Here is a 16,260-nt window from a genome sequence, read left to right as displayed (position 1 = left end):
AAATTTCCTTATTCAAATGGAAGTAAGAAAACATGTTTCTGGTGAATGTCATGACATGAATGTCTTCCCATGGTCTTTAAAGACAATAACCTCTCTCTACTCTACTGGTGATGCACAAAACATGGTCAACCTGCTGTAGGCGTTACACTGATAACTCAGTGGGGATGATATCATAGCACTTTCAAACCATGACCATGTTTAGCGACCCATGACTGTAATCTCAGTGTATTCATCTCTACAACAACAACAAACATAATCAGACAGCAGAGGACTGGCAGGTGGTCTAGTCCAATTGAACACATTATGAAAAGGAGCTGTAGGTAGGTACAGAACATCCTAGTTCTGCTGTGCAATGTGACAGACTCCTTCTCTCTCTCTCACACACACACACACACACACACACACACACACACACACACACACACACACACACACACCAGAGTCCCTGCAGCCATAGAGCAGCACTGCGGAGTGTCACATCCGCTATCGGCTGTGGATTTCACGGTCACTGCACACACCAGGGAATGGGGAGAGAGAGAGAGAGATGGACAGAAAGACCAGGATAAGACATACATAAAATAGAATGAGCCAGTGGAGGTTGGTGGAGGTAGAAATCGGAGGACGGGCTCATCGTAATGCATAGAACGGAATGAGGAATGGTATCAAATAAGTGTGTTTGACACCATTCCTTATTCCGTTCCATGCGATACAATGAGCCCGTCCTCCGATTTCTACCTCCACCAGCCTCCAATGAAATTAACAGACAGGAAATAGACAGAACAGTGCTTCCTGAACCTTACAGCAATGTCAGTGGCTGGAGCAGCCGCACCCCAGCGCTCATCGATCGGGTTAGAGCACAGCTTCACCTCACACAAACACACACTGAAACACACACATACAGCCGACCAGCCTGGACCCACACTAATGAGTCAGCAGTAGAGGAGGATGAAGCCATGTTAGCTACTCGTCTCTCCCAGTGGTGCGTTAGTTACTCCCAGTCTGGCCCAGTATGCTGTTACGATGACTAATCATCACTATGGCAATGAGACCAGCTCAGTTACTGAGCTATATAAAACATGGCATAAACGCACCCCACACACATGCACGCACACGCGCACACACTGCAGTTACACACACAGGCTGCAGTTTTCTCCCTTTCTCTGGCTGTAATGAAAGATTTATGACTGCTCTTGTCCAGCCTCATGCTGCCTCATGTTAAATGCATGGCTTGAATCTGCTGCTCTCTCACTTACACATAAACACACACACTGGTAGACATACCCGAATGCATACACAGTCCATTTGCGCAACAACTAGGCTAAGTTACCACTGGCAGCATGGCTAAGCCTGCTCGTGCCTCAAAATCAATTCATATTCACTTCAGAAAACTTCAGCTCAGTCAGGCTGGGGTTTTTTGAGCATCAAATGACATCAGGAATCAGAATCAGCAACATCTACGAGGTCAGCATTTTGTCCAGTCTCTAGGGCGTGTGTTGGCACTGCAGTCAGTGAACTGGTCTGAACCAGGTTTGGTTGGTTTGCTGCCACCTTGTCATTTTCTTTTTTTGTGAAATCATCTTACAAGTCAAACCAATGCAAACGATTGAAACACACCTACGTAGACCTAGACCTTATGTCTGGTAGAAAATAGTGACTGGGTAGAAAAAGACACCAATCGGGTAACTGTGGCTATACTATTGGTTCCATCAATAGAGATGTATACAAGTGCTACAGCACAATGACATCTTTAACCATGGACACAACCCATCTGTGTGACATGATTGTACATCTGATGGGACACAGCCATCCAGCATGGCTGACATACAGGAGGCTCTGCTCAGGTGATGTCATCAACAACAGACAGCCCCTGACTCATCCTCCATGTCGGATGTGGTGGACCATGGCTGCACTAGGCATCGTTTCATACCAGAAAGACGCAAGACCGGGTGTCACGTCTGCGTAATGGGTTACCGTAGGTAAATGTATGTGTCTGTTTCATTTATTATTTCTGTAATGGAGGATGTGTCTTGTCTGACTACATGGCCGTTCTTTTGGGTTTCCCAAAAACATGAGTCATCATATCAGGGAGCAGGAGTTTGATGGGAGAGACACACTCTAGCAGATAGCTGCTGAGAGACAGTGAGTGTGTAGGCCTGTGTGTGTGTGTGTGTGTGTGTGTGTGCGTGCGGGCGCGCGCAAGAGATAAGATGGCTTCTACCATCTCTACTCTTCCTTTCTGTCACATATCCACCCCCTTAGCATTGACTATTTTGTTGTAGGCTGCAAAAATCTAATTAATAAAAAATGCCACTGTTTATTTCTCACACGGGAGGTTGAGTAGAATATCTAGATGTGCCAATGAATATAAAACTCTCTGGGGTTATTTTAGTAAAAGGTGGTAATTACCTGAGATAATTAGATGACATGGGCAACAGATAATTGAGGCATTCCTTCGAGAATGGAGCAGGGGGTAGGACTACATAGTCTAAAAGAGCAGCACAGTTTTATAAAAAGAAAAACAGTAGACACACACACACACACACAGTTTAGTCAATTGTTGAAATGGCCTGGTGTGTAGGGTTCCCGAGAGAGAGACAGGCAGACACTTCTACAATCAGTGAGAATGAAGTGAAGAGAGAGCGCGCGCGCGAGAGAGTGCGAGAGCGGTGTGTGTTTAATGTGTTTCAACTGAGGGTGACAGTTGGTTGTTCCTGGAACCATCTGAGAGATCAATAGATGCAGCCTCCTTGCCCACAGAGAGAGCACACCTAGCCAACAGAGCATACTTACCATTCAAACACAACCTATACACACACATCACAAAACAACTCAACACACTTGCATTAATTTCCACAATATAGTAGTAAAAAAACACAGAGAGGGTACAGACAACATACACTAAGCTATATTTCACATTGAAATAAACCAGCCCGAACCTAAACATAAGACATTTGAACATGCACACATTAAAAGCCCACACCAGTAGGGTTTGTTTCTTGGCTATTCTTGGAAAACATACTCAAATAACGGAACGTTAGTCATTCACAGAGCTATTTTAGAAAGCAACGCCAGATATAGCTAGGAGCAATTCTCAATAAAATGTACAGTCGCAAAAAAGCCGATGAAGGGGGTTCGGAGGGTTATATGTGTGTCTGGGCGCTAATTTGACAAACAGGCTAGCCACTTCACAGCTCAGAGCTCCACAGCTACATCAAATGTAGCTGTGGAGCTCTGATACACAAAATACACACTCTTTGGCCTAAATGACAATTTTCGCTGTTGAATCATTGTACAATAACATTGTACTGCGCAATGATGTCATATATCTGCTACAAAACTTCAAAATGACTAATGTGGGCCTTTAAGACATGCACATGCAAGGTTCAACATTAATGGTGGGCCGCTGGCCCGGGACCAGTACATGCGTCGGGACAGTAGGGCTGCTCAGTTACTGGCCCCAGTAACGTTTCTGCGCGACTTAATGATTTTCATGAGACTTCGGTGCTTTGGTCATTTCGTTAAAAAAAAAATGCTGCACTTGCGCCACAGTCATCGAGGACTAGTCTACTCGCGAAAGTTTTGCTATGCGTCATGATCAATTTGATTGCCCGACCTTTCAAGCATTTTCGGAAGACACAAGCCAGGCGATGCGCAACGGCCTATGGAAATCAGAGCACAAATGACAGTCGACACTGTCTTGGGCAAAAATAGCTCAGATATCACATAACTTTTACTTTTTATTTTGAGATGAAATGGAAGCATTTAATGTGCGCTATTTAGCAATAGGTCTATAGTCTACAAGAGTATGACAGCTGTAGATCCCCATTTCTTCTCCACCGTTTCTTGGCTTCCCTCTGTGCAGCATCTGAACGGTGATCGTCTAGTGCTGCCTTGAAGCTTTTCCAATTGACTTAACGCCAGCCGTAATTGCTTGATTGAATGCCAATCGGTTAGCTCGCCTGTCCTGAGGCCTGATGAGACACAACTTTATTACTCCACAGCTCCCATTCATAACAATACATCAGAGGATAAGATTAGCCTTTTCTGTCCACTACAGATTCACTACAATAGCCTCTACAAAGCAGAAACGCCCCATCCTTAGCCCAGCATGATGTGGATCTGAAAGGATTGAATGGATATAAACAATGATATAACTCTAGTCTAAACCAGCTCTAACCAATGCTTTCATCCTCAACTAATTTCTCTGCTCCCCTCCCTCTCTTCCTCTCTCTCTCCCCCTCTGTCTCCCTTCTCTCTCTGAAGCATCCCTCACAGGTGGTATGGTGGTCTCTGGGGAGCTGCAGTGATCTGGCAGGCAGATCTGGACCTCTCGCCCACACACTAAAAATAGCACCAGCACATTAACATACTGGAGAGAGAGAGAGGCTTCAACCACAGGAAGGGGGAGCGCTGCGTGGGAACTTGCCCTATAGGTGTCAATGTGTGTGGTGTGCATATGTGTGTGTGTGTGTGTGTGTGTGTGTGTGTGTGTAGTGGATATTCAGCAGTTCTATGATAGCAAAACACAACTACTATGTCCATAATACTTTTCAGAACCATCTATCACTAGTGTCCCTAAGGTGGCCATACAGAGATCGAGAGAGTGTGTGTGTGTGTGTGTGTGTGTATATGTGGTGAGTGTGTGTGTGAGTGAGTGAGTGGTGAGAGTGGTGTGTATGTCATAGGGAGAGATGACAATGAATGACAGGGACAGCTGGGGTGGAATAAATCGATCAGATCACTGACTAATTACAGCCGGTGAATCTGACCCCAGGGCTGCACTATGTGTGTGTGTGCACGTGTGTGTGTGTAGGCTACAGTTTGTGTATGTGCGTGTGTGTTGAAGTGGGGGTGGGGGTTGTGCTGGAGGCATCTCAACACAAAAAGGCGCTGACGATAGTCTCCTAGCAACCAAAGCCTCTGCAATTCCATTCCGTGACCATTGTGTGTGTGTGTGTGTTCCACATCTGTGATGTGTCTGGAGATTGTTCAGCTACATCCACAGGCACTGCTGGCATTTATAGAGACAATTCATATCACAACACACTAGGGTTGGGTGGTATAGGGTTGGGTGGTATTCTGCAGGTTTAGAAAATGCCCACAGTGTGCTTTTCAATCAAATTTCTGCTATCTATCAAATTGCCAAATGAAGCGTTGTTTGTCAATTCACAATGTGTAACAGCGCCGCTGCCAGCGTGGTCGGAGAGAGACTTACAATATTACACCTTCAGGAGTGTAACGTTTAGGGTGTTGCACGTGACCTCTTCCACCTCAGGTTAGAGAAGGAGAAAAAAAAAAAGAGCGCTAATGACTTGGTCCCTACAAAAAATCCCACTGCTGCTATAGGGCAGAATTTGGGGTTCTGACCCGACGATAAAGGAGAGCCTGCAGATTTAGACGAGGTTATTTGCATGAAAAATATGACGGCCAGAGATGGAAACACTAATGGGAAAACTAATCTACACCTCAAACTGAAAGACCCATTAACAGCTGCACGGATGGGATATCTGTCTGTATCAAGTGGTGCTGTCGGGTTCAGACAGCTAGTCGCTGACAAGGGATATGTGGTCGTCAGTTAACATGACGCCATACATGTCGTTAACCGTCCACTTTGTCACACCCGACTGGAAACTCCAGTCAAACTACTTACAGACTTTTGGCAACCGACAGAGCGGGCCCTCGGAGTCTGCCGTGCAATTACCGCCGCCTTCTCTCAGCTGGCCCCAAAAGAGAGAGGTCAAAAAGAAGCAAGCGGAATTAGGACTCCCACAGCATAGTCTCATAACGATAACTAAATCAATAATTTACAGACAAATGATCGCCTATAGGCTATATGCCATAGGACATGAGACAAGTTATATTATTACGAATGCAACGTGTGATGCTTCTTATTAAGCTATCATATTATGCTATCCAACCATTTAGTTTAGTTTGTCACGCTGTGATCGGGATGAACTTAAATGATTGTTTAGGCTAAATGTCATACGGTATAGCAAATAAATAATTCAGTTTTTCAATGTAGATTAAATATATGGAGCAAAGACGGCTCCCGCCAGCTCCACGGGACATTCTTTTTAGTTTTTTTTCGTGGTAATACCCCGGTAACATTTGAGGACGGTATAAAAGGTGTGAAAAAAGGCCCAACCCTATCTAAGCATAACATACCAACTGATTTATTGTACCGACTGATTTATTGAACTGTGAAAAAACTTCAGGGTTTTGACCTCCCCAAGTGGCCACATTCTGACATCCATAACAGCACTGCACACTACTACAAAATGCTGGATCAGACACACGGGGAGTAATAGGCAGCTGAGCTCTGCCATGATGATACTTTGATGGACACCTCACCAGGGGGCAGGGCACCACCCAGGATTGGATCAGGAAGGATAGGGGAAAGAGGAGAGCAGGAGGGAGAAATAGAGGAAGAGAGAGGGGGAGGGAGAGGAGTAAAGATGGCCAGGCCTTCCGGGTTCTCTGTGACTCTTTGCCTCTACCTCAGGTTGTTTGCACCTCAGGACTCTAGTTAACTGCAGTCAAACGCTGGGAATGTGGGCTGCAGTATGGTGAATGTGTGTGTGTGTGTGTGTGTGTGTGTGTCTGTGTGTGTGTGTGTGTGTGATAAGAGCATATCTGGCCCACAGCTGTAGGGTCTAAAGGGAGATGGAGAGTCACAGCATCATCTGGTGCTCAGAATCATCCAACCATCTGCCCCCCCCCCCCCCCCCCCCCACGCCTATGTTTTGAAGTGGGTTTATGATACCAATGACCAAGCTAACTAGAGTTAACCTTTCTGTTTAACCCTGTGACCTATTTCCCTACACCCTCTGGACCAATCACAACGATTACTGACTGTAAACAGGGCCATGCCCTGTATCAACTGGATTAAGAGAGCTGGATGGAGAGCCCTCTGAGCCTCCAGTGGATAGATCAGTCAAACAGAGAGATCAATCTGTCCTCAGAGAGGGAGAGAGGAAAGAGAGAGATGAAAAAACTGATAGCTGGCATTGTCTTTCTAAATCAAAAACAACAATGTTTGTGGCATGCCTTCTTGTGAAAACAATAGGCCTATCACCCATGCAGACATTGTTATTCAATTGTCTGATACTGAAATTATTATAGGACAATACAAAAATAGTACTGTTCTCTCTTCTCTCATTGTTTGATTGTCATCACTTGTTCTAGTGAGGTAATGGTTGGATCTGGTCTGAGCAGACACAGTAAGATGCCAGTGTTTGCCCAACAGCCAACTGGACAACTAATTGGATGAGATACAAAAATAATGCTTTGAATTCATGGAGATATCTAGTATATGGTAGTACAGTTCAAACTGTGTATGGTACAGCCCCAGCCAGTCAGTTAGACACTGCTCAGAGATCTGCTGCCACTGGGTGAAATGATGCTCCAAACATCTGATCCTGCCCATCAAACATACAAACACAGGCCAGCTTCTCTGACCCTAGCCCTCTTCTCTCCATAAACGTGTCATCAGCATCTTCGTTGCAGAATGAGGAAAAGAGGGGGAAAAGGGGGAGTGGGAGGCGATGACTCCGGTGAGCACACAGGAAGTAGGCTGGTGATTGACAGATAGTGTCAGGCCCAACATGTCACTCCCTGAATGTTATGCCCCATGGCGCTGGCCTCAATGTGAACCCCCATTCCTCCCCCCTGGAGCCGACATCCCTCTATCCTCGCTCCCGACCCAAATCTCTCCATCTCAGCATCTCTTGCTGATCGGTTACACTCTTTCTACGCATCTTGCTGTCTCCCTGATTCACTCCATATTCTCCCTTTGTCTATGCTAGTTTTCCTTTCTTCACTGATTTCCCACTCTCTCTCCATTTAAATGCAATGTGCAGAGGCTTGATTGGCATGTGAGTGTGTGAGGTGAGGGAAGACAGCAGGCAGGAGCAGGGGGGGGGGAGGGGGGCTGGTTAATTCTGTACAAATGAAAGTGCTCCTTCCGCCACCCCTCCGTCCTGCTCCACTGCCCCCACCCCTGAATGGGGAATGTCTCATTTCCACAAGCTGACAGCGTACATGTGTGACCTCAGGCTGATTATCGCTGCCGGTTCTTTTAAGGCAGCGTGGCTAATTAAAATGGCCCCTTCGACCCTCCCCATGTATTCCCCTCACCCTCTCCTTTATCCCCCTCACTCAAAACCAAACCGGTCAGACTCTCCTCTCCACCTGCTGGGTAGGCTAAGCAAATCATCCACCAGCAGTGTACACACACACACACACACACACACACACACACACACACACACACACACACACACACACTTTCATTCTGCAAAATGCACACACAACCTCCCTGAGACACACACAGAAGCAATCACATCAACCAGCATCAATTCACAGAAGACAGACAGACACACACGGAAATATAGACGTCTCTCACTCTGTTAGGTCTGCATTTGTGTGTGGGGCAGGGCTGTTGTGCCCGTAATCAAACTGTCAGTCACAGCAGGCAGGCCGCAATGCATGCTGGGAGTGCGCCGTAATAGCTGGGGCTAAGTGGACCGAGGGGACTGTCACATGAAATCTCACAACCTCGGCATGCCAACACCAATGGCCACTAATGACAATCACCCCCCCCTCACACCATTATACAGCCTTAATGCAGTGTGGGAGATGAAGCATTGGATATGTTATACTTAAATATGTCTCACTAGTAGATTACTTGCTAACGCAGATTAACTAACTAGCTACAAACTCTAAAGGCTAATTAGGTATGTCATCTGGCTACCTAATGCAATTAATTAGTTTGTTTATTAGCGGAAAAAGCCTGAGTCTGTAGAGCAGGAGACAGTATCTCTGTAGACCTTTTTTTCTCTCACACACACGCACACACACACACTAAATGGGACATGACAGGATGACAAGAGAGAGCTCTGAATGCGAAGAAGAGCGAGGTTAAGGAATCAGAAGAGATGGAACGAGAAAAAGAGCAGGATAGAGAAATGTGAGAGAAATGGAGAAAAGGACAGGAAGAGGAACAATAAGGAGAAGGTGACATATTAAAGATAAATATAAATAATGCCAGGGAAACTGGTGGAATGAGACAATATTGATTGCAGTTTAGCCAAGAGATTTCCAGCTAGAAAAGTAAGCCCCCCCCCGCCCTCATCTCAGCATGCTGGCACAAGAGAATGAGTCTATTATCCCTCTCTGTGGTATTTTCTCTGCCCTTTTCAGTCCATCCAAAGTAGTTGGTGGAGTGGGCACTGAGGGCAGCAGACGGTCTCAGTCACCACGCCAGAGTAAACCACGGCCAGGCCCAGGAAGGGTAGGAGGAGGAACACTGTAGGTGGAGACTAGTGTAGCCCTACACTCCATAACACTAAAACTAAACAGGATAACTGGATAACTATTCACAGATGAAATGACAGTGAATTTTCTGAAATGTATAGGTGGGCCTACTTATTCTGTAATAACCATGTAATAACCAGTTGTATAGCAAAGACAATAAATAGGCTACGCTGGATTATACTTTACCTTATTAAGGGCTCTCAAAAGCCCCCAACATGAAGGGTGAGTATGAGGGGAGAGGATTTACCCCATACAGTCACTAGAGGTGTCCCTCTAATTCTCATACATACAAACACCACACACTGGCACACACAAAGACAGAGGGAACAGAGGGAGGACACAGGGGGAAACAACGGGGGTTGGGAGGACGGAGAGGAGGAGTGAAAAAGGGGCGGAGGGAAATGATAAAGAGAGGGCGATAAAAGAGAGCAGGCAAGGGAGGACAAGTAAAGGAAGTGAGTGAGGGAGATAGAGGGTGAGTGGACAGAGAGGGAGAGATTGAGGGAGAGATACTGATGCAGGCAAGGGGATTGCTGTACTCTGCTACACAGATGGAGGCATGGAGAGAGGGAGGGAGGGAGAGAGGGAGGGAGGGAGAGAGGGAGGAGGGAGAGAGAGAGAGAGAGAGGATAGGGCAGACAGAGGGAGCCACACACAGCCCCTTGTTTCAGGAGCTCTCTGACATCTCAATAGAGACTTGGGGGGGCAGGGGAAAGAGGGGGGCCGGAGGGGAGATTGGAGGGAATAAAATTCCTCTGCAGTTTAAAAAGGGGACACATGGTGGTAACAGGCAGAGGGAGGGAGGAGAGGGGGATATACAATGAGGGATGAGTATGGGGGGCAGGAGAGAGGGCCAATGACGCGCCTTCTCATTCTCTCCCTCTCTCTCTCTTTATACTCCTCAAACCTCTCTTCGTCCAAACTCTTCACACCCCTCTTATTTCTTTCCTCCTGGCTCCATCTGACACCAAAGGAACAAACGCCCTATAATCTCTCTCTCTCTCTCACACACACACACACACACACACACACACACACACACACACACACACACACACACACACACACACACACACGACTGCCAACCACTCCCAAGTGTTTTGGGTAAATATAGTGTGTGTCTGCTGATAGCACTGCTTGTAGCAAAGGAGGTACAGTACACTCAACAGCCAAACATCCCTAGTACCAAGGGATCGTCCATTCTTCCAATTCTATAGCCTACTACCCATTCTCTCTATCTTCCATTCCTTCTTCTACCTATCCCCTCCAAAAAATTAAAATGTTTCCATTCTCTCTCCCTCCTTCCCTCTACTGCAGGTGCCCCCCCCACACACATAGATTAGGGGGTCTCCAAAGACTGCTCTTCAGATGAACACATTTACACACTAATCCTATTAAAGTGAGAAAACGCTTTCTCCCCCCTCTCTCCATCAGTCAATACTCCACCATTGCTCTTTCCCTCTATCCGCTGTCAATGTCGGTCAATATTCTATCTCCGCTCACGCTCAAATTCAAGCACGCTTGTAGTGCTGTGATCGTTCAAGGTAGAACGATACAATCAAAGCAGTTAGAATAGTTAGGGTTAGGGTTATGAACAAATAGTATCCCTGTTCTCTTTCTCTGTACTATCTCTTCAATGTGATAGTCTGTCAATACACACCTATCTCTTTGTCTCTCTCTTATTACTCTCCTTCCATCAATCCTATTCTCTCTTTTTTTCTCTATCGCTCTGTCTCTCCATTCCTCCATTTCATACACTCTGAAACAGACAATGCATTTATATGGCACACAGTTACACAAATATTAGGGTATCAATACACTGCAATGTCCATCGATGGCTCGCCTCGAAGAAATTTAGAGCATTTTGACACTCTCAACAGAACAGAAGCAATACAGTCAATTCCTGAGGCATTTAATTATCAGTGACTGAATCTGACACATTTCTGATAATGCCATTGTGCTGCAATGGCCGTGTGTGGGTGGTTAAGCATTTAGGCCTTGTTGGCTACTTGCATCACTTTGATCAAAATGAAGGTGGGGGAGAGGGTGGGGGCAAGGGAGAAATTGTTCAAGGCCAACGGCAGCCTACAGTATGACTCACACCTAAGCTCAAATGCCCTGGACCAGCATTGTCTTACGACAGATAGCGCCACTCCATCCACACTGTAGTTCAGGCGAAGCGGGTCGTGCAAGACTCGCATCATGCCAGTCTCACTCAAACATGTAGGACCCACTCCCTCTCTCACTCACAAACACATATACATCTTCACACAGACACACAAACCTGAAGCACAGTGTGTCTCTAGTTATAAGGACATGGTTGGGTTTTTTTGGGGGTTTTTTCCACATTATTGAAACAGGTGCAAGCAGCCTTTACTCTATTACCATTCTTGTACAGGACAAAACTGACTATCAGTTATAAACCTCAATATCACCTTTTCTCAACCCACTGACCCGATGTGGATGCGTAAATCAAAATGTAGAGACAGACCTGTCTGTTGCATTGAGAATGACTGACAGTTAGGGGTCATTCAAAACCGCTCCATATGTTGGCTCTGACAGGAGAGTGCTCGATTTACAGTCAGCACTCTGGGTCTACAGACTCAGCTACTCGAAAAGGCTACTGTCCTAGTGCTGTAGTGTTCCCATCTCCACATTGCCCCACGCTGTCCTAGTGCTTTGCCCAAAACACAATTGCCTTAACACCACCACTTAGACATGGACCAGTAACACAGATATCCTGTACAAGAGGGTCCAGAGCCGGCTTTATTTCCTGAGGAGGCTCAGATCCTTTGGCGTGTGCAGGACTCTGCTGAACATGTTCTACCAGTCATTGGTGGCCACCGCAGTGCTGTACACGGTGGTATGCTTGGGGGGCAGCATCAAGGAAGGTGACACCAAGAGACTGAACAAGCTCATTAGGAAAGCTGGTTCTGTCTTCAGTGTCACCCTGGACACTGTGGAGGAGGTCGCCAATAGGAGGATGAGGACCAAACTCCTGGCCATCATGGACAATCCCTTCCATCCCCTACATGACACTGTGGCAGAGCAGAGAAGCTCCTTTAGCAACAGATTATTACAACCACGTTGCACTAAGCAGCGCTATAGGAGATCTTTTCTGCCTGCCGCAATAAGACTGTACAACTCCTCCTCCGGCTGGCTTGATCGGGGTGATCAGTCAGGCTGGGGAATGTTAAATCATACTGTACTGTTCTTACTGTATATAATGTTTCAGATGTCTATTTTATTTCTATTTTATTATTCTATTGTCACTTTATTTTGTTGTTGTTGTTTGTCATGTGAGCTGCTGTAATGCCTTATTTTCCCCTCTGGGATCAATAAAGTACCTATCTATCTATCTATCCATCTACAGTTCTGTGGACAAAACGCCTCAAACCTGTAGGCTATATCATGCATCTGTCGTCAGGAATAATGACATTTACATCAAAGTGAGAACATCACAATATAAAACGAGAAAGATATGGCATGGTGGTCCTAATGGACTGAGCGGGGATATGTGAATATTTTATCCGCATGTGTTGGTAAAACACGCAAGCTCACCACTGCCCTACTCCACTGGATTGAACGACGGGCTGGGCTGGTATTAAAAATTCTGCATCCCCTTGGCACATGTGTAAATGCCCATATTGGGAACTGTCTGATGAGTGTAGCAACATAAAATTGTAGCCATCACCATATGACTGACAGGGCCAGACTACCATCATAAAACAACCGAACAGCCCATGTGTAATTGGTACCTGTGGGGATAATTGCGTTAAGTGCAGGTAGCTCAATTTTATGTTGTGAATGGATGTAGTTATGGTGAACACTGGGCTGGTGAAGACCATCTACAGCATGGAGGGCGAAAATAAAATAGAAGGAAGGGGAGAGAGGAACGCATTTTGCAGCTGTGCGTGTGCAGGTGTCCATACAGCCCTCTCCTCCCTACCAATGCAACCTGTCCTCTTGGGCAGGGGAGATGGAAAAAAGAGCCACACATAATAGGCCTATTGAAAACGGCACAATATCGGTTAAATTCAACGTCACAAAATGGCTGTCCACTGACATTCTAAATGTAGCAAAACGGTTGGCGTAATGACTCGAGCATCTGGGAGGGGACATCAAGCCATGTATTGAGGGACATCAGGGGGCCAAGCCTATGATCATGCACGCTACAGTCCTGTGCACAAGTCGTAGGCTTTCAGATCAAAAAACTTTTTTGGGGGGTTAGGGTTAGTATCTTGGCTAAAATGTTCGGTCATATCATAACACTGGTTACAATGTGTAGACTACTTGTAATTGAAACAATACATCTGTCAATTATTTTGATGTTTTTCTCCAGTGAATTTCTTATGATAAGGTTATCATGACCTTGAAACTAGCAAGTGACTTTGGTCGTTGAAGGTGCAGCCGTTATTTAGTTTGAAATGTACACATTTTACCAACTCATATTTCACATGAAACAACAACACAACAGTAACTTACGATTCATATCGACTTTTCATGATTTTGTAACATAATTAGTCCAATAGAAAGCAATGGGACAGCACATGAATCTCACAAATCAGGATCTATTTTATCGCAGATGGTCTCTAATCTTCAAATCTGACAATTGGTTCCACAAGACTGTCAGTCGAGGCTCTGTGCATCCCGTAGGAACTGTCTTAACAGGTGAACCACACCGGCGTGAAAAGCGCGTGCGAATGCAAACGTTTAGGTGCCCACATCCGACGCGATAAGGACACAAAAGAGAAGTAGCCTATGGATGCAATATTGGAGTATTCTAACAGGGTTTCTCCCCAAATCAATGAACAGATGGGAGGAACTTTCGAAATATCGCTTGGAGCGTAGCGTCGCAAATAGGACCAGTTTCTATTTGAGACGCGGGGTCAAATATTCGCTCGTGGACGCTCGCATGCGGTGTGGATGAAATTATTGAATAGAATGGGAGGGAATTTTGCAACATTCGCATGACGTTGGCGCACGCGCGCGGCCGGTGTGGTAGTCGTGTAAGACACTGGGATAGAAGACATACATGTGAGGGACAGCAGCACTCTCAATCCTGTAAGCGCGAGGTACCGATCCATTTCCTTGAGCCTCACGCCGGTGGCAGATGTTGGTCAGCCACCAGCGAGTGAACATTGTTTTATAAACATGACTTAATTTGCATAAGACTAAGCCCTCACGATAAAAATGACAGTTGTGATTTACAGACGGGTGAATGACTTCTGTAACACAAATTTAATAGACATCAATTATTAATTCAGCCTGGTAGGCATGCTGAGGAGATGGTTAGGTTTGGCACCGTCTGTCTCATTCAGCAACATCATTTCCCCATTGATAACACGAATAGTTATGAAACACAGCTGAGTATTTATTCTTCATAAGGTTCTAATAAAAAAGGCCTTATCTTTATTTAATTTTTGGGAATAACTTAAAGAATGCGTAGACGGAGGAAATCTAGTGACCGCTGCTTCACTGTAGTTAAGTACTGGTAACATTTGTTGCTAGCTAGCTGCTTTCTGTAATAGCTCGCTGCTTCGACGTGAGCGCGCTTCCATCACGGGTCGGCTGGCTTGCTTCGAAATGCTGAGAATTGGGATAACCGAGCTATACAGCCCTGCCCATCAGCTCTATCCGACGAAATATATAGTACACTAATAGCTTGCTCTCCACCTATGGTTGAAGGTTTCAAAGAATTGAATACGGGCAAATAAACAGCCTCGAGAGGTGTTGTTGCCTAATAAGACCAAAAAGACAGGTGCAGCATTGCACACAAGGATGCAACACCCCAGTCAGCGCAGATGCTGTACGTTGAACCTTCGGTTTCCCACACAGGCGGCTTGACTGAAAAGACAACCGGGTCGACGAATGAAGTGACTGAGGAGCAGGCAATAATAATACGTACCCGGGTTGACTAGTTGGTTAACATGAACGAGCAAACGTTTCCCTAGTGCCTCATAGTCCTCGCTAGCTCGACATGCACGTCCTGATATTAACATTATTTCCTTGGCCATATGCATAAGCAATTCAAGAATTAGATCAAATTAATTCAGCCTCACCTCTCTGCCATTTTCTCGGTGGTTCCCTATTAAAATCCGTTAGTAATAATCCCCTCAACGTCACCCATGTTGCCGAAATCGCTGTCGCCGCAGTCACCGAACTAGTCGCTTGACTCGCTTTTCTCCTGGACGGAATATGCACGCACCCCGAGCACCACAGATTGCACGCACTGCCTCTCCGCTTCTCCGTCACCGACCTGACGTCACCCGATTTCTACAGTAGCTGGAGCACGGTGGCAATGTCAGAGAGAACCTTTTACTGCTCAAACCATTCCAGCTGTCAGCCTTGAGCAACCCATAGCTATAGCTGAAATCTATGTTCAGCTGGGATTTTGTTTTCATGACCCTGACTGAAGAGTAGGCTTATGCCGGGCATACACTACACGATGCTAAAAATCATAACGTCGGGAAAACCTCTCACATTTTGCGATCACCCTTGCCCAAATCTTTGCCTCTTGCTGTCATTCCCTCAAAGATGAGAGTTCTCACACTACACGACTGAATTCATACTCTGAATTATACGATAAATTACTTAAAAACAGGAGACACATCAATCTGTCACATTTCTAAAACAATTTGATCTTGAATGGCAAATGAATCTATATCTATCTATCTATCTATCTATCTATCTATCTATCTATCTATCTATGTACTCTACGTGAACTCCAATCCCCCGCTCATCATCGGTTGGTTAGCCGAAGTAGGGGGGTGAGCTGGACGAAATTAATTTGTCAACAGCTCAAGGTATACGAAAGACAGCGCGCTCTGGAGTTGATTGTGGTGCAGCGCGAACTAAGGATCAGAAGAGTCATAAAACAGCGCCCTCTAGTGTTAAAGTTGGCTACATACTGACAGGTCTCACTTGGTTTTACATGGAGCAATT

General features: G+C 45.7%; 1 protein-coding gene across 1 annotated transcript in view; it reads right to left on the bottom strand.

Annotated features, from left to right (window-relative positions):
* The window catches only part of arhgap39 (Rho GTPase activating protein 39), a gene marked incomplete at both ends in the record, with an annotated part of 51,578 nt that extends 36,190 nt beyond the window's left edge, over positions 1-15,388 (bottom strand). The window contains one exon of the mRNA XM_083671599.1: positions 15,378-15,388. Coding sequence (XP_083527725.1) covers positions 15,378-15,388 — 11 coding nt within the window. The remainder of the gene's footprint in view (positions 1-15,377) is intronic.
* Between the last annotated feature and the right edge of the window lie 872 nt (positions 15,389-16,260).

The sequence above is a fragment of the Argentina silus genome (assembly GCF_951799395.1).
Source record: "Argentina silus genome assembly, chromosome: 6".
NCBI lineage: Eukaryota > Metazoa > Chordata > Actinopteri > Argentiniformes > Argentinidae > Argentina > Argentina silus.
This window is presented reverse-complemented; position numbering and strand designations above follow the sequence as displayed.